Here is a 23184-nt window from a genome sequence, read left to right as displayed (position 1 = left end):
TGGAGTTCCCTGAACCAGTCTACATATACTGCCTACTCTCGCCCCCCAGGTGGCCTTTCTCGTCCCTATGCTGCCCGCTCAGATAATGCCGCCACCAATTCTCCTGCGCCGAACCGCCCCTATTCTCGTTCGCCTTCGCCCCAACGATGACAATCTCGCTCCCCCCAGCCCCGTCGCTCCTATTCGCCGACTCCCTTCGGACGCCGCTCCCAGCCAGAAAACTAAACAATGCAGCGCCTCGAGGTGACGCTGCATTGCTCCCTACGCCGCCAAATCCTCTCCTGACGTTGCCCACTCATCTGAACCTTCTTAACGTGCAAGTCGACGGTGTTCCTGTATTAGCTCTCATAGACATTGGGGCGCATTTGTCGGTAATGAGCGCGGACTTTCGTAACCGGCTGAGGAAAATAATCACGCCCGCCACGACGCCTGTTGTCCGTGTCGCCGATGGCGGAACAGCCCCCGTAATTGGTATGTGTACCGCCCGCGTCTCCTTCGCCGATCGCTCCACAATCGTGCTGTTCAAAGTCATCGCCCACTGTCCCCACGACATCATCCTCGGCCTAGACTTCCTCTCTGCACATTCTGCTCTCATCGATTGCTCCGCCAGTACTCTCCGCCTCGACCTGCCTGTTCTGGATCCCGCTGAACACCACCTTACTCGCCTCAGTCCCGTCGACTTCGTTCGCTTGCCACCTTCGGCACTGACTTACGTTGACTTCGTGTCATCCCCACCAGTGCCCGACGGTCACTACATCGCGGCTCCTATGCAAGACGTCCTCCTTACACACGGGATCACACTACCTCATACAGTTTTATCTATTACGGCGAATTGCGTATGCCTGCCAGTGGTCAATTTTGGCTTGACGACACAAGTGCTGCCACGCAGGATGTCTCTGGCCCAAACTTTGCTCATTCGAGGATCACTCTGTAGCATCGATTTCAGTAGACGACAATTCAGCCCATCCTCCTCTACCATCACAGTCGGCAACTTGTACCATAGCCAACTTACAGAAAATGATTGCACCCGACATGCCCTTCCAACACGCTCGTGCGCTCTACCGCGTTCTGATTTCCTACCAAGATATATTTGACTTTAACGATCGTCCTTTGACCCAAACAACAGCTGTTAAACATCGCATTAATACCGGCGATGCCCCTCCTATTCATCGCCGCCCGTATCGAGTATCAGTGGCTGAGCGTCAAGTTATTCACACCGAAGTTCGCAAAATGCTTGCCAAGAAAATTATTGAACCGTCATGTAGTCCATGGGCGTCACCTGTTGTGCTGGTAAAAAAAGAAGGATGGCTCATGGCGCTTTTGTGAGGATTATCGGCACCTTAACAGGGTTACCAAAAAGGACGTGTATCCCCTACCTCGGATTGATGATGCCCTTGACTGCCTCCACGGTGCTCCCTATTTCTCCTCTATTGACCTTCGCTCCGGCTATTGGCAGATTGCCGTGGACGATCTCGACCGCGAGAAGACTGCCTTTGTAACACCCGACGGTGTTTATCAATTCAAGGTGATGCCGTTCGGCCTAGTTAACGCTCCTGCCACTTTTGAACGCATGATGGACTCCCTTCTTCACGGTTTCAAATGGTCCACATGCCTGTGCTACTTGGACGACGTTATAGTATTCTCCCCAACATTCGCTACGCACCTCGAGCGCCTCTCAGCAGTCCTGGACGTTTTTTGGCAAGCCGGTCTGCAACTCAACGCATCGAAGAGCCAATTCGGCCGTCGCCAGATTACCGTCCTTGGACATCTCGTTGACGCGAACGGAGTGCAACCGGACCCAGGCAAGATCCATGCTGTTACGCACTTCCCTGTTCCGAAATGTGTCAAGGATGTGCGCAGCTTCATCGGCCTTTGCTCGTACTTCCGCCGTTTCGTGGAAAATTTCGCGGCCATAGCACGACCACTAACCGAGCTTTTGAAAAAAGACGCCCCTTTCCAGTGGGGCGATAACGAGGCCTCTGCATTCTCGCTTCTAATCGACCTTGTCACAACGCCTCCCATTCTGGCCCATTTCGATCCTTCTGCGCCTACCGAAGTCCGTACTGATGCCAGCGGTCACGGAATTGGCGCAGTACTGGCACAACGCCAGCGTGGCCACGACCGTGTTATCGCTTACGCCAGCAGGCTCCTCTCGCCCGCGGAGTGCAACTATTCCATCACTGAGCGTGAGTTTCTGGCCCTAGTTTGGGCGGTTGCGAAGTTCCGCCTATACTTATATGGCCGACCCTTTTCCGTTATCACAGACCATCACGCGCTTTGTTGGTTATGCTCATTGAAAGACCCTTCAGGAAGACTTGGTCGCTGGGCCTTACGCCTCCAAGAATATTCGTTCTCTGTCACCTACAAATCTGACCGACTACACAAGGACGCTGACTGCCTGTCACGCTACCTGGTAGACGAGCCTGACGACGCCGACAGTAGTACCGCCGATGGCATTTTCTGTGTGTCTGCCTTCGCTAACATCGCCGATGAGCAGTACCGAGACCTATCGCTGCGAGTACTCATCGAGCGTCTACGCTCTCCACCTATCGACACATCTGTTCGCCGATATGTCCTCCAGGGCGGCATTCTGTACCGAAGAAACTTCATCCCTGATGGCCCTGATCTTCTTCTTGTCGTGCCAAAACATCTACGACAGATTGTGCTCTTTGAGATGCATGACGCACCCACTGCAGGACATCTTGGGGTAACCCGCATGTACGACTGTGTCCGCCGCCGCTTCTATTGGCCTGGTCTCGCTCGCTCCGTCCGACGCTATGTTGCTGCCTGTGATCCCTGCCAGCATCGGAAAACACCTCAGGTGCTACCTTCCGGTCATCTCCAGCCAATCACCATCCCTGTGGAACCGTTCTTTCGTGTTGGATTAGACCTCCTCGGTCCCTTTCCCACGTCATCCTCTGGGAACAAATGGGTAGCCGTCGCAACTGATTACGCCACCCGATACGCTATCACGCGGGCTCTCCCTACCAGTTGCGCCACTGACGTCGCGGACTTTATCTTGCGTGACATTATCTTAGTGCATGGCGCCCCGCGACAGCTGCTTACTGACCGTGGTCGTAACTTCCTCTCGAAAGTTATCGCCGACATTGTGCGTTCCTGCTCTATTCAACACAAGCTAACTACCTCATACCATCTTCAAACCAATGGCCTGACAGAGCGGTTAAACCGTACTCTTACCGACATGCTGTCCAAGTACGTTTCGAAGGACCTCCACGACTGGGACGTTGCCCTTCCTTACGTCACATTTGCTTATAATTCTTCCCGGCACGACACTGCCGGATTTTCTCCATTTTATCTACTCTACGGTCGCGAACCGACCTTGCCCCTTGACACGGTACTTCCTCCTGCTGCGACCTCAACAACCGCGTATGCGCGCGACGCCATCGCCCTCGCCGACCATGCATGCCAGCTTGCCCGTGCTCGACTGACGGACTCGCAAACCACGCAGCAGCGTCAGTACAACGCCCGCCACCGGGACGTACAGTTTTTGCCTGGTGCACTCGTGCTCCTGTGGTCACCCTCTCGTCACGTCGGACTTTCAGAAAAGCTCCTTTCGCGGTACACAGGGCCCTACCGCGTGCTGCGCCAGGTGACGCCTGTGACGTATGAAATTGCTCCTGTGAGCTCAACCTCGGCATCTACTGTGGCATCCAGTGATGTCGTGCACGTCAGTAGGCTCAAGAGCTACTACACTGCTTCAGAGTCAGGCCTTTAGTCGTTCCGGGACGGCGCTTTTGTCGCTGGGGGTAGTGCTACGGGATAGTATTTCCAATGACGAAGAGCCGAGCAGGAAGAAGACGACGATTGGAAGCTAGCGCGGTGCTTGCAGCAACGAGGTGCAACTGTAGTGGGTTGTTTTCTGTATTCTCGATGGCGAACGTTGGCACCAGGGAATTGCACAAAACAGGATCGTATCAACAAGATTCTACATAACACCATTATAGCATACTTTAACATTTTCTCTAAGCGTACTCTAAGTGAACTTACTTTTGAGTGTATGCTGTAGACTAAACTATATAGGTCAATACAGCACACTTCTACTGCTTTTCAGAGTTACAATTTATTTATAAGGTGCAAAAATAGAGTCAACATATCACAATCTGGTGACACCATCTTCACTAACTTGAAACACTGTGAGCTGCAAGTAAAAGCATGCATGTGATGGGCTGACATTTAAGTATCTTTATTGACTATACCAAAACTTGTTGCAACAGTGCTTCATTGTATTTTTATAAAACGAATTCTCATTTCAACATATGTAAGCATGATGCTTAAAAAAACGAAAATAGACATATCATGACGCCAGTTCTCTGAAGTGGTGCCCCTATCAGCAGCTTTACGTGAAACCTGGCCCGACACCTTTTCAGTAATGTCTCACATGGTGTACAATACACACACTACAAGATCACACCTCAAATCCACACAGGAGGTGAATTTGAAACCAGGTAACAAAAACCCAAAGATTGCAGCATGGGGACTGCCTAGTTCATGCATCCTGACATCTCCAAATGGCAGCCTCCTGTCTCGTTTTGTCTCTTGGGACAGTACTCTAAAGAAAAAAATCCATGGGCCAAGTCCACAACAAAAGCCTTGTGTTGAGTGCTCTTCAAAATGTGACCCTTGATTAGCATGCGAACATCTCCTTTCCCGCCTCATCTATGCAAATGCTAGCTAGCCAAGCCTACAGATATAGCTTAGCCAAACCAAAAGCATTTTTTGTAGCTCCAGTGGCACCTATAATAATACCAGTCGAAATTTAATTGCGGGGCTTAACGTCCCGAAACTGCGCAGTGGCTTATGAGGGACATGTGGAGGAGTGCTCAGGGATAATTTTAACCATATGGCCCTCTTTAATGTGTGCCTACATTTAAAGAGCCATTAAAGAAAATATAATTTGAGCTAGATTGATGGAGTTTTCATTTAGTCTATCAGTGTTTTCTGTGTGCCAATACAGCCAAAACTGTTTATAACAAACTCGACAGTTCCACGCAAAGTGGTCATTGCATCACTAGTTCGTCTATGTGGACTCCCATTTACGAAACGTTTTATTCCGCATAGCAAACTTACAAATAAACTAGAAAAAAAAAACCTTTAGGAACAGACAAAAATTAACAATACCGTAGCCGGAGTCTGCATTTACAATTCGTCACCACTTCATTCCACAATAGGTTTCTGAGTACCTTCATTTTTGTTTCCGGCACTTTTCCAAACCTAAATGCAAATTTCCATTAAAAACGTCACCTAAAGAATGAAAAGCAGCTTCGTAGCCCTTTTGAAAGAGCACCTGACCGGTTCCGATCACCTGCCATTTTGAAACTACGAGCGCATCCACCGCAATTTTTTTTGCAAGAGCTTGTGATATATTTTATGGCAAATTAGTTCGGCGGAATCCTGCAATCTGGAACAAAATGTAAAGAAAGGGAAAACTTTCATCTTCCCAAATTCAGCATGAAGCTACAGAGGAAACCCACACGGATTCCTCATGAACAAAGTTTCCCAGTCGAGGAAAAATTCGTCCTGGCCTGGACCAGGGCCCGTATTCTGAAATGTTCGCCTTCCGTGAAACTATCGCCTTGACCACGCCTCCGTCAACGGCACTCGCTGATTGGCCATTTCAGCAAAACCAGAAAATAAACATCGCCATCTAGTAGTTCTGGCCTACCTCATTTTAACGTAATGGTGTCGATGGGTCCTCTCGACATATATTGAATAAACGAACATGTCCTTTGGCGTCTCTTGGCGTTCGGTTGGTGGTGGAGTGCAGTAGAGATAAGATAGGTGGTAGTTTATAGTAGCCTTTTTGGTGGCGTCTAACACGCGTTGTTTCACAGCGATATTTGTCGATTCATTTGAAGTAAAACATCTCATACTTCCTTATTCAATTTATTTTACCCAAAGCGGCTGTAACCAACCGTAATCACTACGCAGAACCTGTACTGCGGCCACTACACTCGAAAACAACACACCCGAGCCGCTCTGCACTCGCACGGTACAGTCTCTCATATGATGTGAAGCACTCGACAGCGCGTGTTGGTAGTGCACGCTAACGTCACGGATAAGCAGACGCTTGATCTACTGAACGTGACTATCGCGGCGGTGAAACTATCGCGGAAGGTGAACATTTAAGAATATGGCCCCAGGATGAATTTTCACTAAGATGTAAATCGTAAGTGCCTTGAAATGTGGTCATTATAACCAAAAGATCCTTATATCTGGGATCGCTATAAGTGGATTCAACTGTATATGGCTTTTACCTAATAGTTCTGTGGAAACCAGTAAGGTGGAAAGAAGTAATTAGTAATGGGAAAGTTAGACATCCGCCCAATCGTAGCAATTGTTACAAAGGAAACTTTGTTACACAGAAAATTGCCGCCGAAGATCCCACTGGTGCTCCTCGATTTGAACTACCCACGCCATAACGCAGGAGTTCACATAATCTCCACGTGACCTCCCTCTATGTCGCTTCTATGTCTTTTAGAAACTCTTTATTGCACTGCTTTGTGGCTGCACGTGTTCTGCTTGCGTAAGTTGCTCCAAGAAAGCCATACGACCCACAGTGGTGAGACACAGCAGCCACTCTGTGTGAATCAGCCATCTGGTGTCACATATGAGAGGTGCCATAGTCCATAGCAGGTGGCACGACTTCGATTTCTTATTCTCATCATCTTCTCGCTTACAAAAGCTGTGTTTTCATTACAAACTATGAACTTGTTATTACAGAAGATTAATCTCTCAAACTAGCTCAGCTTAAAATTTTCCTTTAGTGCCTCTTTAGGTACACATGTGTTTCGCCCTTATCAGAATGCAGCCGCTGTGGCCGTGAATCAAACCCACAACTTTGTAATCAGCAAAAGAACAGCCACTTAAGCCACTGCAGCGGGTACAGTAATACAGCCAAATTCCGATGATTCAACTCTGAGAAGATTAACGAAAGTGATCGAAATATCCGACGGGTCGAGTTATACCAAGATGCAGAAAAAAATGCCAAAACACACTGCTGATTCATTTGCCTGTATTTGCCAAATTCTAACATGATCCCCAATCAAATGCGCTCCCACTTTCTATGTGTCCAAAGTAGAAAAAATAATATTAAACCTCCTAGACAAAGTAGAAATCTAAGGTGTATGTGATTTTGTCTCAAGAAAAAATAGGTAAGGGTCTAATATGTGTTGCACAATCATGCAGGCAAATTACGGCGTAATTTTCTTCCTAAAAAACATATTGTGCATTAGAAATTTGGTGAAAACCATAATGAGAAATTGCAAGCTACCGTTATTTCTTAAAGATGATGACAGGGCAGGCTAAAAAAAGGAGTTTTCAACGGGAAATTTCAATGTGTGTCCAACACATTCACTGTGCCCTAAGCTCCGCAGAGACATGCTGCCACTAAAGAGGCCGCTATTGTAATAACGATAGGGGCCAGGCATATGAATTCTGAGGGGACAAGTTTGAACTATCCGGTGAAGGCCAATTTTAGGACCGAAATAACGAAAGTTTAGGCACATAGAAATACATAGGCACTGGTTGGTGCCTTTGGTTGGGATCGAATTAACCAAAAGATCTAATTAATTAGAGTATTAACAGAAGTCTATTGTACCGGTGCCTCCCTCCCAATTGGTAGTTATTAGGCTTGTGCGAATATTTGATCAAATACAGTTAAACCTCGATATAACAAAGTTGGTAAATCGGCAGTTTGCTTCACTATATAAAAATTTAGTTGTATTGAAATTCGACCTTTTATGCAAATAACTATGGTCGCCGATCGATTTTTCTTCCACGGAAAAGGGCTGCAGAATTTTCCAAATTATCGGGCAATCGAAAAAAAGCAAATTTGAATGAGAAAACAATTATATTTTAATGAATTTGGGAGTTGGCGACGAGTGATACGGTTTCATGCTATGTACGTCGACGATATCTTATCGGCGGTAAAAATTAAGTGAAGCCAGCCATGCTTTCGTGTGCACTCCGCCCCCGCAGCTATCAAGAAAAGTGCCGGCAGCAGGGAGTGGATGCTTCGTCTGCCTCTCGCTTCAATGGATCACCGAAACTCAACATTACGCAACCTCCAATACTAAATGCGCAGTAAGACAGCTTACATGGTGCCACGCCGTTTCAGCATGCCCACTCTTTGCACATGCCACAGACTACCTCTGAAGCACGGTGCGCAGCTGCATATGTGCTCAGACGTGCTTACAGCCATGTGCAGCCACAGCCCAGATGCATGCCACAAATCAAGACGCACGCCAACTTAAACCTTCACTTCGCCCCCTCGGGTGCGCTTGATCGCGTTACCACGAGCTGGCTCCCCTCCCCTCTTTCCCTTTGCTTGCGCGGCAAGGAGGCACTGGTGAAGCCACCATAAATTATTGTCTCACCCTTGCACACTTTCAGTCGTGTCTAAAGCACACTGTGTGGGGGGTACAATAACATCTTATCGCACTTGGACTTTATACGGAATATGATGCGTCTCCACTTCGAGGGACGTTCTTGTCATGCACAGAGGGGGGAGGGGATTTGAGAGGAGTGTTTGCAAACAATCGCTTGTAATTCAATCACTTGACCATCTGTGTCTGTGGAAGTTGCTATTTATTGTCTTGGCATTCCTCTGCGGCAGCAGTGAAATATCATTATATTGAAATCGCACACAAACACACTTTGTTATATCGAGGTTCTAAATACATGGTGTTCTATGGACAAGAGGTTATGAAAAGTTAAATAGTTTGTTATATCGACAATTTTGTTATACTGAAGTTCATTATATCGATGTTTAACTGTATTAATGTATTCAATATTAACTTCTGCTCGAATTTCATTTTTTGAAGTACTATTTGAAACTAATAAATATAGATTTAAAAACCTGGTAGGTTTCAATGCGCAAGTTTCATTGTCATAACATCACTCATAGTTATGACAAGCTAAGACAAGAATTCGTTTACAGTTGCTGCCTGAATTTTGCGGCTGAGCGATTATTCAAATATCGATCTCGTGGCACCACCGCCTTCTCTCTTGAATCAGTGCACGACAGCAACCAATGTCCTGAGCGCTTAAAGTTCTACGACTCTATTTCTTGGATATGACCTGCATGTAACAATGTATCTGAAAATAGCAGCCATGAAGAAACCTTGCATCATTCAGGCTGTCCCCCATGCTCCCGCTTTCGCTGGTGAGATGGTTTCTCAGCTTCCCAAGAGCAATACGGCAACTAGAAATAAACTTGCATCGACTCAGCGTGAAACAGTAACCTTGGTCACCAACATCCGGTGAAGCAGCGCTGAGTGGACCTAATGGTTGGGGCTGGCATGGCAGTGGGCAGCACAACGTCGTGGTACGTTCCGCACAAATCGGTGATTGGGCCCGAAATCATGCATACAGGCTAGGCTGAGAAGCAGCGAGAGTGCCCGGCAATTTTTTCTGTCTGCTTACTAGATATAATGGGATAAGCTCGCAAGTAGGCGGGCGAGTACTGTCAGGGATACTGCCATAGATACTTTCGGAGATGCTTTTGCGGGATTTAGCACAACTTGGCACTGGACACGGTGCTGTTTACGCCTGCCAGCATTTCAGCTGCTGTGCCAAGCTCACTCACTCTCTGTGAAAGGAACACTTTTGGCCGACTGGTTTGCTTGACACATCCTGTGCCAAGTCACACGAAATCTCACAAAAGTGACCTCTGAAAGTGATCGCCCAAGAATACCGCCCCTGAATTTGCTTACTGCTGGCATCGCATAGTCAATGTCACACTTTGCGCCATCGCCTGCATCGCGCCGGGCAAACGGAAAACACTCTCGCAGCCTCAATCATCGCGAAATTTCAGACTGAAGGACAACATGGAGAAAAAGACTAAATGAATTTTCTGTGCTGTTCGTATTGTAATGCATGAAAACATCTGAATAGCAGTACTGTGAAATTTAACTGATTCTAGGGATGAAACTGTTTTATTCTTTGCAAGAAAAGTACAGTCGAACCTCGATATATCGAACAGCGCGGTGATCGCAAAATAGTTCGATATAGCCAGAATTCGATATATAAAATCACGTAGAAAACGCGTCAAAAACTAGCACAAATCAATCAATGAACCAATCGTGGCACAATAGATACTCACATGAAGCTTCAAACAAAGTATTTATTTAGTTCGCTGAAAGTACTGAAGCAGCGTAGCCTGCTTCATATTGGCAACCGCGTGCTTGACCACGGCATCCTCAACATAGTCCAAACGGTCCACAAGAGACAGTCCAGTGCCTTCTATCGTGCCGCAGTAGCGGCGTACAACGGCCAAAGCAGCTACAGCCTCAGTTGCAGTCAGGAGCAGGGCAACATCAGCGCTTGCTGGATCAGCCTCGGCAGCGTCTTCGTTTTGCCGCTCAGCAGTCACTTCTGCCGCGATCTCCACATCTGTTAACTCCGCCACTGTTCCGGTGCTGTCGTCACCGCCAACGAAGTCCCCAATGCACATGATGTGTGGCTCAGCACCGACAAAGCGCTCCAACTGGCTCCACGGCCGCCCCGATCACGCGCGCACGGCGGGGGCAAGCCTCGCCGTGCGCGCGTGATCGAGGCGGCTTGCCCCGCCGTGCGCGCGTGATCGAGGCAGCCATGCTGGCTCCAAGCCGCCGCGTGTGTACGCCGCTACGTTCAAATGGCGCCCTCGGCGCAACCGATGTGGGCAGCTGTCGTACGCAGCAGTCTGGAACGCCGAACTCGCCGCCGCTATCTTCGAGAGTGTTGCGGGAAAGCTCGCCTCCTGTCAACATAGCGCACTTGGTCTGGGGCGGCGGAGTTCGATATATCCATTTTACATCCGGCGCCGTTCGAAATAAAGAATTAAAAATGCATGCGATTTTCCATGTGATATAGAAATTGTTCGATATATGCAATAATTCGATATATCCGTGTTCTATATATCGAGGTTTGACTGTACTATATTTCTATGATTGTAAGTCGACCTATATTTTTTAAATTTGATTATCCGAAGTGGTGGGGTCGACTTACAATCGAAACCAAAACATGGCACCGCCAAAAAAGCAAGACCAATGAGATATCAGGGGAGCTACAACATAGTTACAATTTTATGTTTACTCTATGGCCTTACCCGTAGCTTTTCACTATCCTGCGCATTTGTTCGCTTTTTGGAAGGGTTTTTCAACATTTTTGAGAGTTTTACAGCACACGCAACATTCATGGGGGAGTGGGTGTCGATAGTTGATTTGGAAGTGCTGCTGTTCCATTTGCGGCGGCACCCTCAGAACGGTGGCGCTTGCGGGGAGTGTTGATAGTTCGTGGAAGAGCAGATACCACTCCTGTGTTTCTCTTTCCCTGTAGCTCTTAGTTTGACATGTTCGACTTGACTGCTGGCTACGTGCTACTTCCACGCTTTCTCGGTCGTCATGACTCGTGTCATGAGTGTTCCAGGCCCATAAACATGCAGCGTTCATTTACGGCAGCATTCAAGAGGGCTGCCATCCTTTACGCCTAAGAAAAAAATTACTGCGCAGCGCGGAGCAAGTGCGATATTTCTGAACAGGTGGCGCGAGAGTGGCGATTGCAGCGAAGCAAAATTTTCATCTGTGATGGCAAGCAAAGAATTTCCCATGGGCCGAAGTCGGGACGCTTTCTGGAGCTGTAAGCCAAGCTTGCGGCGTACGTGATCAGTCCCTGCTCGGTATGCGAGACTGGTCCCTGCCAGTGAAGTGCGGCATGGCCATGAAACAAGCCCAGATCTTCGCCTTTTCAAGACCTGCTCCGCCGTGAGTACGAGTGGCTGGCGGCAGAAGACCGCGAACTTACGCCAACCGGACCTGTCAAAAGAGCTTCCCTGACGGGTGCGTGTGGTTGGGTACATTCAGTGTGGGCTGCTGTTTCACAATATGTCATGGTGCGGTCGTTTGCCAAATGTGGAATTTCGCTGAAAGACGATGTGCTATGGGACCGTAGCAGCAATGACGATGGTAGCACTAGTGAGAACGATGGCACAAGTGAAGACTAGTCCAGTGACCATGCCAGCTACTAATAAATTTTCGTTATGGAATGCACCCTCGGGTACGCTTTTTTTTCCCTTGTCACATGCGATATGGGGGGGTCAACTTGCATTCGAGTCGACTTACAATCGTGGAAATACGGTACCTTTTTTTTAGCTTTGTCCCCTTATGGCACTTGTCAAGGTTTTATGCCAAATCCACAAATATTAAAACTGTTCACATTGAAATTATTAGACACTAATTACTATTCATCATGACTTCGCTTCAAACCAATTTATATATTTGCACTACCCTCGTAGTTATCACACATTATCGGGGTACCACAGATAACAACATTTAAAGGGCCCCTGAAACAGTTCAGACAAATTTTGTAGACGTGTAGGGTACAGCTAAAGTTATTTAGTCGCACCACAATTTGTGTGAAGCGTGTCATATTAAGAGAGTTACGGATGATTACAAGTTACCCTCCTCCATAGCCATGCATTTTCTCCTCAACTAATTCGCCGACTGATCGGGGCTAAGTTCCGCCTTCACTGGCTCTGCGTCATGATGGCACCTCATGTCGTCTACTTCCGGTTGTCTAGGAGCGTGCACGTGAAGCCTCTCCAACCTCTTCGCCAGCTGCTTGGCAGTCGACCCCAAGCGAGAGCTATCGAAGCAGCGTGCGTTGCGAGCATTCTGTCACAGCGCTGAATGTGTCTGGTATTCTGGTAACCAAAGGCAAGCTTAGCGTTTCAACGGATGGGTAGAGGCATAAACTCAAGCTGATGAAGGAACTTTAGTGTCAACGTACGTGAGCGGCCTGATCGGTCTGCACGGTCCAGCCACCTGGTGGCGCAGAGCTTAAAGGGACACTAAAGGCAAATACTAAGTCAAGCTAAAGTGATAGATTAGTGCTTGAGAATCTCTAAGACGCTAATATTATCGCAAACAGAGCATTACTAATAGAGAAATTGAGGTAAATGCAGGACATGATTAGAGACTCCCCTGGGACATTCAAGCATTTCTTGATGACAAAAGCACTCCTGAGTTAAATTCTGTTACTACAGTCGAACACGGATATATTGAACCCACATATATCGAATTATTGTCTGTATCGAACTTGTAAATTATCCCCTTGAAAATTCTGTGTAAAAGTATAGAAATTCGTACGTTTATATCGAACGATACTTTTAGCCGCCATTGGATATATAGAACGCTGCGCGATCTCGGCACTCGCTGCACCCACGAGCTCCGCTCCTCCCCCGAAATGCTCGGAAAATGTGAGGGCGAGAAGGAGGGAGGCTCGGACTGTACTCCCGCTGCGCACGCTCTCCGACTTGCGGAACTACTTTTATTTTTCTCTCTCCCAATGTCTCTCACCCTTCACGTAACCATAGTGATCGGCTCGGAAAAGGTAGCCAGGAACGAAGGCGGCGGTGGCCTCCTCCTTTTGCCTTTTTTTTCTTGTTGCTTTTTCACGAGTTTTGCTCAGCCAACCACAGCTCATGCCTTTCGTACGTCGCTGTCGCCCTCGGAGGTGGCCGTCGCGAGCGCTTTGTTGGCGGAGGCTGCGCACGTGAATTCTTGTGTTTTGTGCGCGTTCTTGTGTTTCGTGTTCATTATTGTTTTGCGTGCGTCTCACGACCCATGTGACTGGATCGTGGTGAGCTGACGCGGAAGCAATGGCTGCAGCAAGCGCAAGAACCTGGACTTTGCGACAAAGCTGGGATGCCGAACTGGGCAAGTCGGGGCATCATGCTTGCCTTCTCATTGATAACTGCTCGGCCCATCACACCACCTGCGAACTCGAAAACATAGCGCTCAAGTTTCTGCCGGCGAACACGACAGCGAAGTTGCAGCCGCTCGACCAGGGCATCATTTAAGTCGTTCAAAGTCGCCTACAGGAGGCGACTCATTGATAGGCTCCGCATGGGCACCGAGCTTAAGGTTGACCTGCTGGGGGCCATTCAAATGATGACGGGCGCCTGGAGAGACGTGAAGCAGGATACTGTGGCCAACTGCTTCCGGAAGGCAGGCCTCGTGACGGCCAAACTTCCCGAAACCTGCGAAGACGGCGACGAGTGCATGGACGACGCGTTTCGCGAGTTGTCGTCCCTTTTCCCGGCTGCCTTTCCAGCCGAAGTGTCTGCTGACGATTTTGTGAACGTTGACAGCAATGTTCAGGCTGTTGCGAGCCTCGCTGACGAGGACATTGTAGCTGCAGTCGGAGGGACCCAGGCTAACAGCTCGAGTGGCGACGAAGATCGTCCGGACGAGGGCGCGGCTACACGCTCGTACTCCGCCGCTGAAGTGGCGGCGACATGGAAGGAACCGGGCTTTCGCACCTGAACAGCGTCGATAAGATCGAGGTTGGAGTCTTTAATTTCATTTGCAAGGCGAAGAAGCAGACCAACATAAGCGATTTTTTTTTCACGCAAATATAGCATTACGTTGCGTCGTTGCGTGCGGAAATAGTTGTCATTCTTGAATGCGCCGATCGGTAGGTCATCGTCCGCCACAGGTAAAGTCTCTGGGCCTGTATTTTTTATATCGAATTTTTAATATATCGAATTAATTCGCGATCCCCTTCGAGTTCGATATATCCGTGTTCGACTGTAGTACTCTACTACTCGTTGAAAAAAAACATCCTTGTATTATAAGATGAAATAAAATGCTACCTGTCCAGTTCTATTTCATTTTTAGAAAAAAGAACTAAATCACTGTTGACAACGATGCGGGCGGTCGACAGGTTTCGTTTTCGCTCGACCCTGAGTCGCCCGTGCTTTCATGTTTCACTACTTTCCTGATTGCGTAGTGCTGTGCTGGTTTTGCTGACTCGCGAAACTCGCACAAACTGCAAGTAGCAGAGAATTCAACTTTCAAGTGATGTTGCGGGATGCGCGAACAGTCCATGCCACTTGACCGAAAAGCAGCTGCAGAGGCGAATCCACCACTCTTTCTTGGCTCAGTACCGCCATCTGTCAAGTGCTGTTTTACTCACCGACGGCAGTAAAGGGTGGTGATGGTGTATGCAACGTCACCACTCCCCCGGTTAGGTGGCGGGAGGTTTTAATTTCGAAAAAGGTATTCGGAGCCTTCAGATGCAATTTTCTCGTAAAATAAGTCTTTTCTTGGCACGAAACAAGTGTTGCAATGTTTCTGGAATGGTATGTAAACAGTCCATGCCGACTTAGTATTTGCCTTTAGTGTCCCTTTAACCAGCCAAACAAAGAGCTAATATTGCTCTAACCAAGTGAAAAACATTTTAAACATTTACAAAAACAACGAGTTAACAATTACGCTCCTGAGAAAAATTTAGACCAGCAGCAAAGAATACACTTCGTTACTGCTACTGTGTTTGGTTGAGCTCTGTGCCACCAGGTGGCTGCACCGTGCAGATCATTCACGTTTGCGCTTCTGCTCATCCTGTGAAACAGCACAGTCAAACGGCCAGTCCCTGTCGCTTTACGCTTGCATTTACCCGAATACCTGACTCGCGAAACGCTATTGTGGTAGTAATATTTTGTTGTAAAGTGACGGCCGCAAACGAGCAAATCCTGGCTCCTAATGGACAGCGACGGTCCGGTGTGCTGCAGCCACTCCGCTCGTCTGCTGCCTTGCAGAGGGACACGATGTTGCAGCCTGATATATTGCCAGTCGCTACGTTTGCAGCCCACAATGCAACAAAGGCGAATCATGGTGCTTGCAAAAAGACTGAGACAGACACTAACTGCGGAGCTTTCGTCAACACGGAGCACATTGTAGCACAAGCAGACCACAATTGCTGTGTGCCGGAAATGCGCTTAAATGTAGTGAGAAATTGTTCTTGTGCATTCTCTTTCTGTTACTTTCTTTTTATAAAAACAAATTAACTAACATTCCAGTTATTACGAACAACATTTGTTCGCCATAAAATTATCGATTATGCGCCCTGGATAGCCAATCGTATAGCTCGCCCTACTAGCGTCATTAGGACAATTTACGTCAAGTGGTTAGGGGCTGGCTAAAAATTCAGCCGAGCGGTGTGCTGCGATCGGCAGCAATGTACATTTTTAAAACGTTATAATAAATTACACGCTTCATGCGGAGCACTTAGATGCGTCAATTAATGATCAGAAGGACCTACTCTAGTGACTCAGTATGCTTGTACAAAATCGTCAAAATCGTTTCAGAGTCCCTTTAACGTCTTTTTCCTAAAAAAAAAAGTGCATTTACATGATCCTTGAACTCATGAAGCATGATGCAAGACACACTGAATTCGAATTTTTGGATGCCATTATACAAAGCAGGATATTGTCTTCAGTATAACCACCTAAAGTGTTGTATACAACATGGAAAGATTCAAGAAAGAAACAGACCTTATGCAGCAGAGAAAGGGAAACGGCCCACCAACTCACCTTTATCAAGATATCACGAGTTCCCTGTGGTTTCAGGTTGAAGTGGGCAATCTCAGGTGACAAGAATGTTGGGTTGATTGAATACATGCGTATACAAGTGTCCATAAGGTCTAAAGCTAGTTCCATGTGGCCTTGTGGCATTCCTCCAACAACGTGGCCCAGCATCAATGTCCCAGGAAAATAGCACACCAAGTGGTCCTGTAATTACCGATACATCATAAAGGGAGCAAATGTGCTCTCTGGTCCACTCTACAAACATGACACCAAACAACATAACACTTTGGCAAAGTAACTTTGCCTAACAATCACTGTCAGAGTTCCTTTAAGACTGTCTAAGCATCATTTTCATGATTTATTTATCGCTTTTATTTCTTTTTTTAAGTACAGTAGACTTCTGTTAAGACGCTCTTGTAGGAACAGTAAAAATCTGCTCACATAACCAGAAGTTCACCTTAAAAGTTATTTAAACATGTCAAAATGTATTATTCTTGGCGAACCTACATATTAATGATACAAAACTATAAATGAAACATTATTAAAACCAAAAGGCAGATGTAAGAAAAGAAAGATTTATTAGATGAGCATATTGCAAAACAACTGCTTTGCTTCTGTCCTGTTGGCATGGAATCTCTTTTCCTGACAATTTTTTCTGCTCAGCACAATGATCAAGACATTATGCACACTTATTCTATTGAGTAATTGTTGCTTGCCAGTAGTACTGTGCAAACCTGTGCGCTGTCACAAAAGCTGACATTTCACCTATCTAGCTAAACATAATTCAAGACCTTCACATTGACAAAAAAAATGCAGAAAAAGATTGCAGCTGCATCATGTGAGAACACCGCTAGTTCTTATGGCTACTGGACAGTGTCATGATCATAAGTGATCAGCCTGCAAAAGAAACTTAAAAACCTTCCCAATTATCTCCATGGTAAGCCCTGTGGGTTTCCATGCTGTTGTCAATGCTGGCGCAGCTGTTTAAGTGCACAGAAACCCCATTTGCTCCTCATGTAGCTATCACAGTTGCCTCATCAAAGTCTGGCAACCCAAGCCCTTCTAACTGAGACAAGTAGCAGGCGTCTGTAACGACAGCAAAAGTTCAGCTTTGCCAAATTAGTGGTTTGCATTTAGCGCATTTATTTTGCATTGTACCTATGAGGAAACAGCCAAGTGTTCACACAGTGTTCCTTATACAGTAAAAGCTCATTAATTCAAACCGCAAGGGGAAGCCACTTCAGTTCAATTTAACGAAAGTTCGAACTAACGAAAGTGAAGGAGAACAACAGTACACTGCGATTTGGAAGCAGTAGGGCACGTCAGAAAGTGATGGCGTGTGCCGCGGGCATACGCCATCTTCAAGTCGCAGCTCTGGGCCCGACTGTGCCACACCACCGGCGTCCACCGAAACGAACATTAGCCGAGGTTTAACACCATCATAAAGAATCGCGACGGCCAGAACATCCTAAGCTGAAAACGGACGTGCACAACCGATGAAGACTGCCGATACAAATACGCTGAACATGTGAATGTGGCGAAGGTCCCGATTCGTCAGTTCTTGATTGCAAGCGCAGCTGCGACGCACTTGATTCACTGTGTTTCGGTGCTTGCCGCACCACCTGCCGCACAACATTAGCAGCTACACAAGATTTGCAAAGCCTCCGAGATTCCCGACGGGCAAGAAGTATCGGAGGTCATGTAGAACGGAGAGGAGGCAGCAGCCGCTGCCTTTTGGCTGAACCCACGCCGGTTAGATATTTTCCGATTTTGCATTCTCTCACCGTTGTCTCCGTTCCGGAGGCGACCGAGCCTTGTGTGTAGGCAGTAGGCGCGTTTCTCTGGCCGTGTGCAAGGTGCCAAGCCGCCGGCACGGTGGCGCGTAGTTCGAATTATCCGTGGTGGAACCTTCTCACGTTCGAATTAACGGGCTTTTTTTGTGCATCGACTTCTGTGGACCTTGGCCGGACCAAATCGTACAGTTCGAATTATCCATAAATTCAAATTATTGAAGTTTGAATTAACGAGCTTTCACTGTATATACGAAAATTAGGCTTAACCGGGTTCGTCTTAACGGGAGTCTACAGTAGCCGACGAATTTTTTGGACTCCAAAAATTCGGACTTGTTGGATCTTCTGGACTTTGTATATGCACTTCCAGGGTTTCCATGAGTTATTGCATTTTTGCGACCAATTTTTCAGACGAATTTAGCTGCCAAAGTTTGATTTTCCAGACTAAATCACCATTCTGAGCCATGCTACCTGATCTTAAAAGCCGCCATGTTGGATTTTCTGCTGGCTTGGCTTCCAGTGGCCGCAATATCGTCATAATTACTTAATGCGGGATCCGTTTTTTTTTTTCCCTATCTTTCCTTTTTTAAGTTTCAATTGCTATTTTGCATGCGGTGTCCACAGAGCAGGTGTGTCTCGGAAGCATTGCACATCTTTGTGCGGCTTCACATTTGTGTTAATGGCGCAACCTCCTGTGCCTTTGCGAGAGCCAAGTGGTGCAAAGAAACATGCTCGTTTCTTCGTGTCTCGGAGACATTGTCAAATCATTGTGCATGCTTGTGCGGCTTCATGTTTGTGTGATCAACGCCACCTCCTGTGCCTTTGCGAGAGCCAACTGGTGCGAAGAAACATGGCTCGTTTCTTCTATCTCCATGGCGATCTCCACCAACAGAGGTCGCTAATGTGGTGACGCTCTTGTCGACTGTATACGGAGACGACATAACTCTTGCGCAAATCTAAGCAAATCTGATCGCCTCCAAGTGATACCCTGCCTTCCAAGGCAGGGCATCATTAGGAATTTTCTTAAGCCACTCTAAACCTTAATAAATTTCATTTCTTTCGGTGAACCGAGTTTTTCTGACTGTTCAATATTTAGGACTATATTTCAGTCCCTGCAAGGTTCGGAAAATCAGTCGGCTACTGTGGGACCTTCTCAATAATGGCATCAACTGACGTACCGTATTTACTCGCATAATGATCGCACTTTTTTTGTCAGAAAAATTGAAGCAAATTCAGGGGTGCGATCATTACGCGGGTTAAATTTCCCGGGAAAAAAAAAATTTTTTTTTCGTCCGCGTTTGCTGCGGGATGCGAGATTGCGGGTGCGGGACACCAAAACAAAAATGGCGGCTAGCGGAGCGAGCCGAACGCGCCGAACGCGATTTTTTTTTTCTTCTCGTGAGTACATTGCGTGCATTGAAACAGTTTCTTCCGTATTAGTGATGAATAATATCGTTAATATCGGCAAGTTTGCGGCAATAATGTAGCCATGTCCACTTTGAGGGGACAGAAATAGGTGGGCGCGCTTAGCTGCCAGTGACAGAAACACATGACGGGCATGCTGCGGAAACTGCGGCATCTGTCTTCACTACTTTCCGCTAAGGGTGGGCGAATATCTTAGCTGTGTTACAAGCGTCGGCGTATGAATAGGGTACACTTTTAACGTATCAGAGTAAACGTGGCTACTATCATTGCCGCGCGCGATTTGTTGCGTGCTCACGAGTGCAAAAGCAGATGAAAATAATCGAAATGCGCCTTTATTGTTTTTGTTGACATCAGCCATTATAAAGCCAACCCATAATAAAGGCAAGTTTGGTTGTACCTCATTTTGTCATGGAAGTGCGGAAAGTGATGAAAGTAATGAAATGAGGCATCTACTTAAGAATGTTTAGTGCGTGCAGGCCGCTTGGCTTGTCTTGAAGAGTCGTTCGCGTAGCATTCGACAGGTGGTAAGCGCGATCATTATTCGCTAGACTTAGCACAAGACATATCGCTGCGGCAAGTTCGGGGTGCGATCATTACGCGGGAAATAAAAAAAAATCGAATTTTGACTACAAATTTTAGGGGTGCGATCATTACGCGAGTGCGATCATTATGCGAGTAAATACGGTATATCAGCCTGGGGATTAACTGATGATGAATATCAGATTGTGGATTCCACACACTTACTCCAAACAAAAATTATGAAAATAGATTACAGTCAAACTCTGTGATAATGAAAGACAGAGAGAACAACATTCTCAAATGAAATATTTTCGTATCCGCAGTAAACGCTTATAGGATTCAATGTATTTCGTGTCTCTGCACCTTATGCGTAGGTGTCTTTGGGAGAGTTTCATGCACAAGGCTAACAGCATTCCTGGTGCCAAGACGGTGTGCTTAGCAATGCAGGAATGCTGTCAAATCGCGGAGCTTTCACAAAAGTGATCATATCCCCGAAAGTGATGGAGAATACCACTCTATGCCACTGCCACCATCACTAATTGACATGCGAGGCATACTTTCTGCTGTTGGCAGTGTGGTTTTATATGATGGGGATACCACTCCATGCCTCAGCCGCCATCGCTAACTTTTGCATGGGGCGTACTTTATGCTGTTGGCAGTGCGGTTCTAGATAGCCTCGAGACAGGCTTACCAAAGTAGGCTAACGGAAGTTTCACAGTGAACTTCCATTTCTCAGCACATCTTGATGTCTGCGCTGTCTAATTTCACAACGAAATTCTCACGAATAAAATTTTTTCGCTTGCCACGCTGATTTCATTATTGGGTCTATCAACTGTATATGTAATTCATGCTGAAGCTTCCAATATGTGCTATGCTCCCTGAAAAGTAACTTTAATTAACCATACCATTTTGGGGTAGAAGGTCCGACCACGCACAAGTTCTCCAATAAAAAGCAATTTGTTGGGCTCTGAACGCCTAACCAAATGCTTCTGCACACCTTCCACAGCAGCCAGGTAGTCGTCTTTTAGCCTGCATTGAATATTAAAATTTTCAATTAGCAAAAAAAAAAAGGAAGAGTGCAAATAAAATGAAGCATACGGTAACTTTAAATGTACACCTGTAGCCCCCCGCTCATCATGAATAACAGATTTACAGTAATGGATAGTGTAGCATTAACCTTCAGGCAACTGATTACTTATACTTACTACAGTTAACCCTGGATGTAATGAACCTCTATGTAACGAATTCCTGCATTTTACATATTTTTCTCAATCCTCAATGCTATCCCCATAGAAGCTCATGTATTTGTGACTTCCATGTAACGAAGGCGTTGCGATGACTGACCCTGATCTAACGAATTTGCAACAACGATCATTTATTATTTACAGCCGCAACTTTACTGAAAATTTGTATGCACAACGTGCATTTGTAATTAAAAATATGTAAGATAATGGGCAGGCTGCGAGAGGAATGCATACGATCACAAATGAGTGCTCACTGCGATAATGACACAACAGCCGCTAGAACAGCTAGCAGCGCTCAGTGGTAAGCAGAGCAACCTTCTCACATGGCGTTCGAGATTGTCAGCCGGCGTGTCATTGCTGCGTTGGGCGTCGGGGCTGGCGGACCATCTCAAAGGCCATGCTCTGCAGCTTTTGCTTATGTAATTGTGACATCAGGTGGCACTACTATGCCTGCTCAGTTTGGCGCTTATCTGTGTTAGGCTTACTCCTGTCTCAGCGTGGCACCGGGCATGCTTTCATTGTTGGCCATGTCGGTTCGCTGCGAATATGAGTTCTGTAATCAGAAAACGCAAAGCTTTGTCTGCTGAAGACAAACTTGCCACTGTGAATGCGATTTCCGCAGGCAAAAAGAAGAAGAATGTCACTGCCCAGTTCAACATCCCAGCCACCTGCCTATTGACAATCTTGAGTTCAAGAGACAGGACCCGCAATGCAGCGGAGCCGGGTACAAGTTGCAAGAAAAAAAGGCTGAAGCCGTCTATGTACATTTACGTGGAAAAGGCTGTTTTTACATGGTTTCTGAGCACATGAGCACGAAACATGCCCACAAGTGGCACGATCCTGCAGCAGAAAGCTAAGGATCTTGCGTGCATCCTTGGCCATGATGACTTCAAGACAAGTATGGGCTGGTTACAAGGATTCAAGAGCCGGAACAGTGTCGTCGGTAGAGTTATTAGCGTTGAGTCTGCCTCTGCACACTGTAAAGCCTTTGCTTCGTAGATGGCCAAGAAGCTGCCTGACATCATCAGCCGCTATGAGGCGGCGGACTTGTACAATGCCAGTGAGATGGTTTTGTTCTATCAGATGTTGCCAAATCACAAGCTGGCGCTCAAAGGAGATGACTGTTGCGGCGGAAAACAAAGCAAACTCCACATGACGGTTTTGCTTTGCACCAATAGTGATGATAGTGATAAGAGAGTCTCATTTGTTATTGGGTGAAATATCCGGCTAATTTGAGAGCCTGGATGACATGGGAAATTCCCTCTGACTGGTTGAAGCAGTCAACGAAGACATCAAGTGACAAGGTTGTCAAACCTGCCTTCTGCTTGACAATTGCTCTGTGCACCACGCATAAGGCCTTCAGCTCTCGAACATCGAGCTGCAGTATTTTCCTGCACAAATTGCACATCCCTAATTCAGCCCTTAGACAAAGGGGTCATTAACAGCTTTAAGTGCTGCTATCACTGCCGCTTGATGGACAAGATTCTACTGGATATTCATTTTGAACAGCAGATGAAAATTGATATCTTTCATGCGATCAAGATGCTTGCTGCGTCCTGGCAAGAAGTTAGAGCAGAGACAGTCTCTAAATGCTTTGTGAAGGCCCAGATATGTACAGTCACCCAAGCTGGAGTCTGCGAAGATGAAGAGGTACCTTCAAATACACCTGATGTCACCGAAGTGTGGGATGCACTACACGCGAGTGGTGGAGCTCCCAACGACATCCGACTTCCTGACTTTTGTGGGCAGACAGTGGTGCTGTATCTACGGAAGAGGTCTCAGAAGCGGCACTTGTAGAAACCAAAGATTGCAGTGACGGTTTGTCAGAGGCAGATGC

At 46.8% G+C, this 23184-nt stretch overlaps 1 protein-coding gene across 2 annotated transcripts in view; it reads right to left on the bottom strand.

Moving 5' to 3' along the window:
* Positions 1 to 23184, bottom strand: part of alpha-Man-Ib (alpha-Mannosidase class I b) — a 55700-nt gene that overhangs the window by 5796 nt on the left and 26720 nt on the right. For both annotated transcript variants that reach the window (XM_065426439.2, XM_065426438.2), the window contains exons 7-8: positions 21009 to 21132; positions 16376 to 16573 (exon numbers count right to left, since the gene is read on the bottom strand). In XM_065426439.2, coding sequence (XP_065282511.1) covers positions 16376 to 16573; positions 21009 to 21132 — 322 coding nt within the window. The remainder of the gene's footprint in view (positions 1 to 16375; positions 16574 to 21008; positions 21133 to 23184) is intronic.

The sequence above is a fragment of the Dermacentor albipictus genome, chromosome 1 (genome assembly GCF_038994185.2).
Source record: "Dermacentor albipictus isolate Rhodes 1998 colony chromosome 1, USDA_Dalb.pri_finalv2, whole genome shotgun sequence".
In the NCBI taxonomy this organism is placed as follows: domain Eukaryota; kingdom Metazoa; phylum Arthropoda; class Arachnida; order Ixodida; family Ixodidae; genus Dermacentor; species Dermacentor albipictus.
The sequence above is the reverse complement of the archived record's forward strand: the minus strand, read 5'-3'. Positions and strand labels throughout refer to the sequence as shown.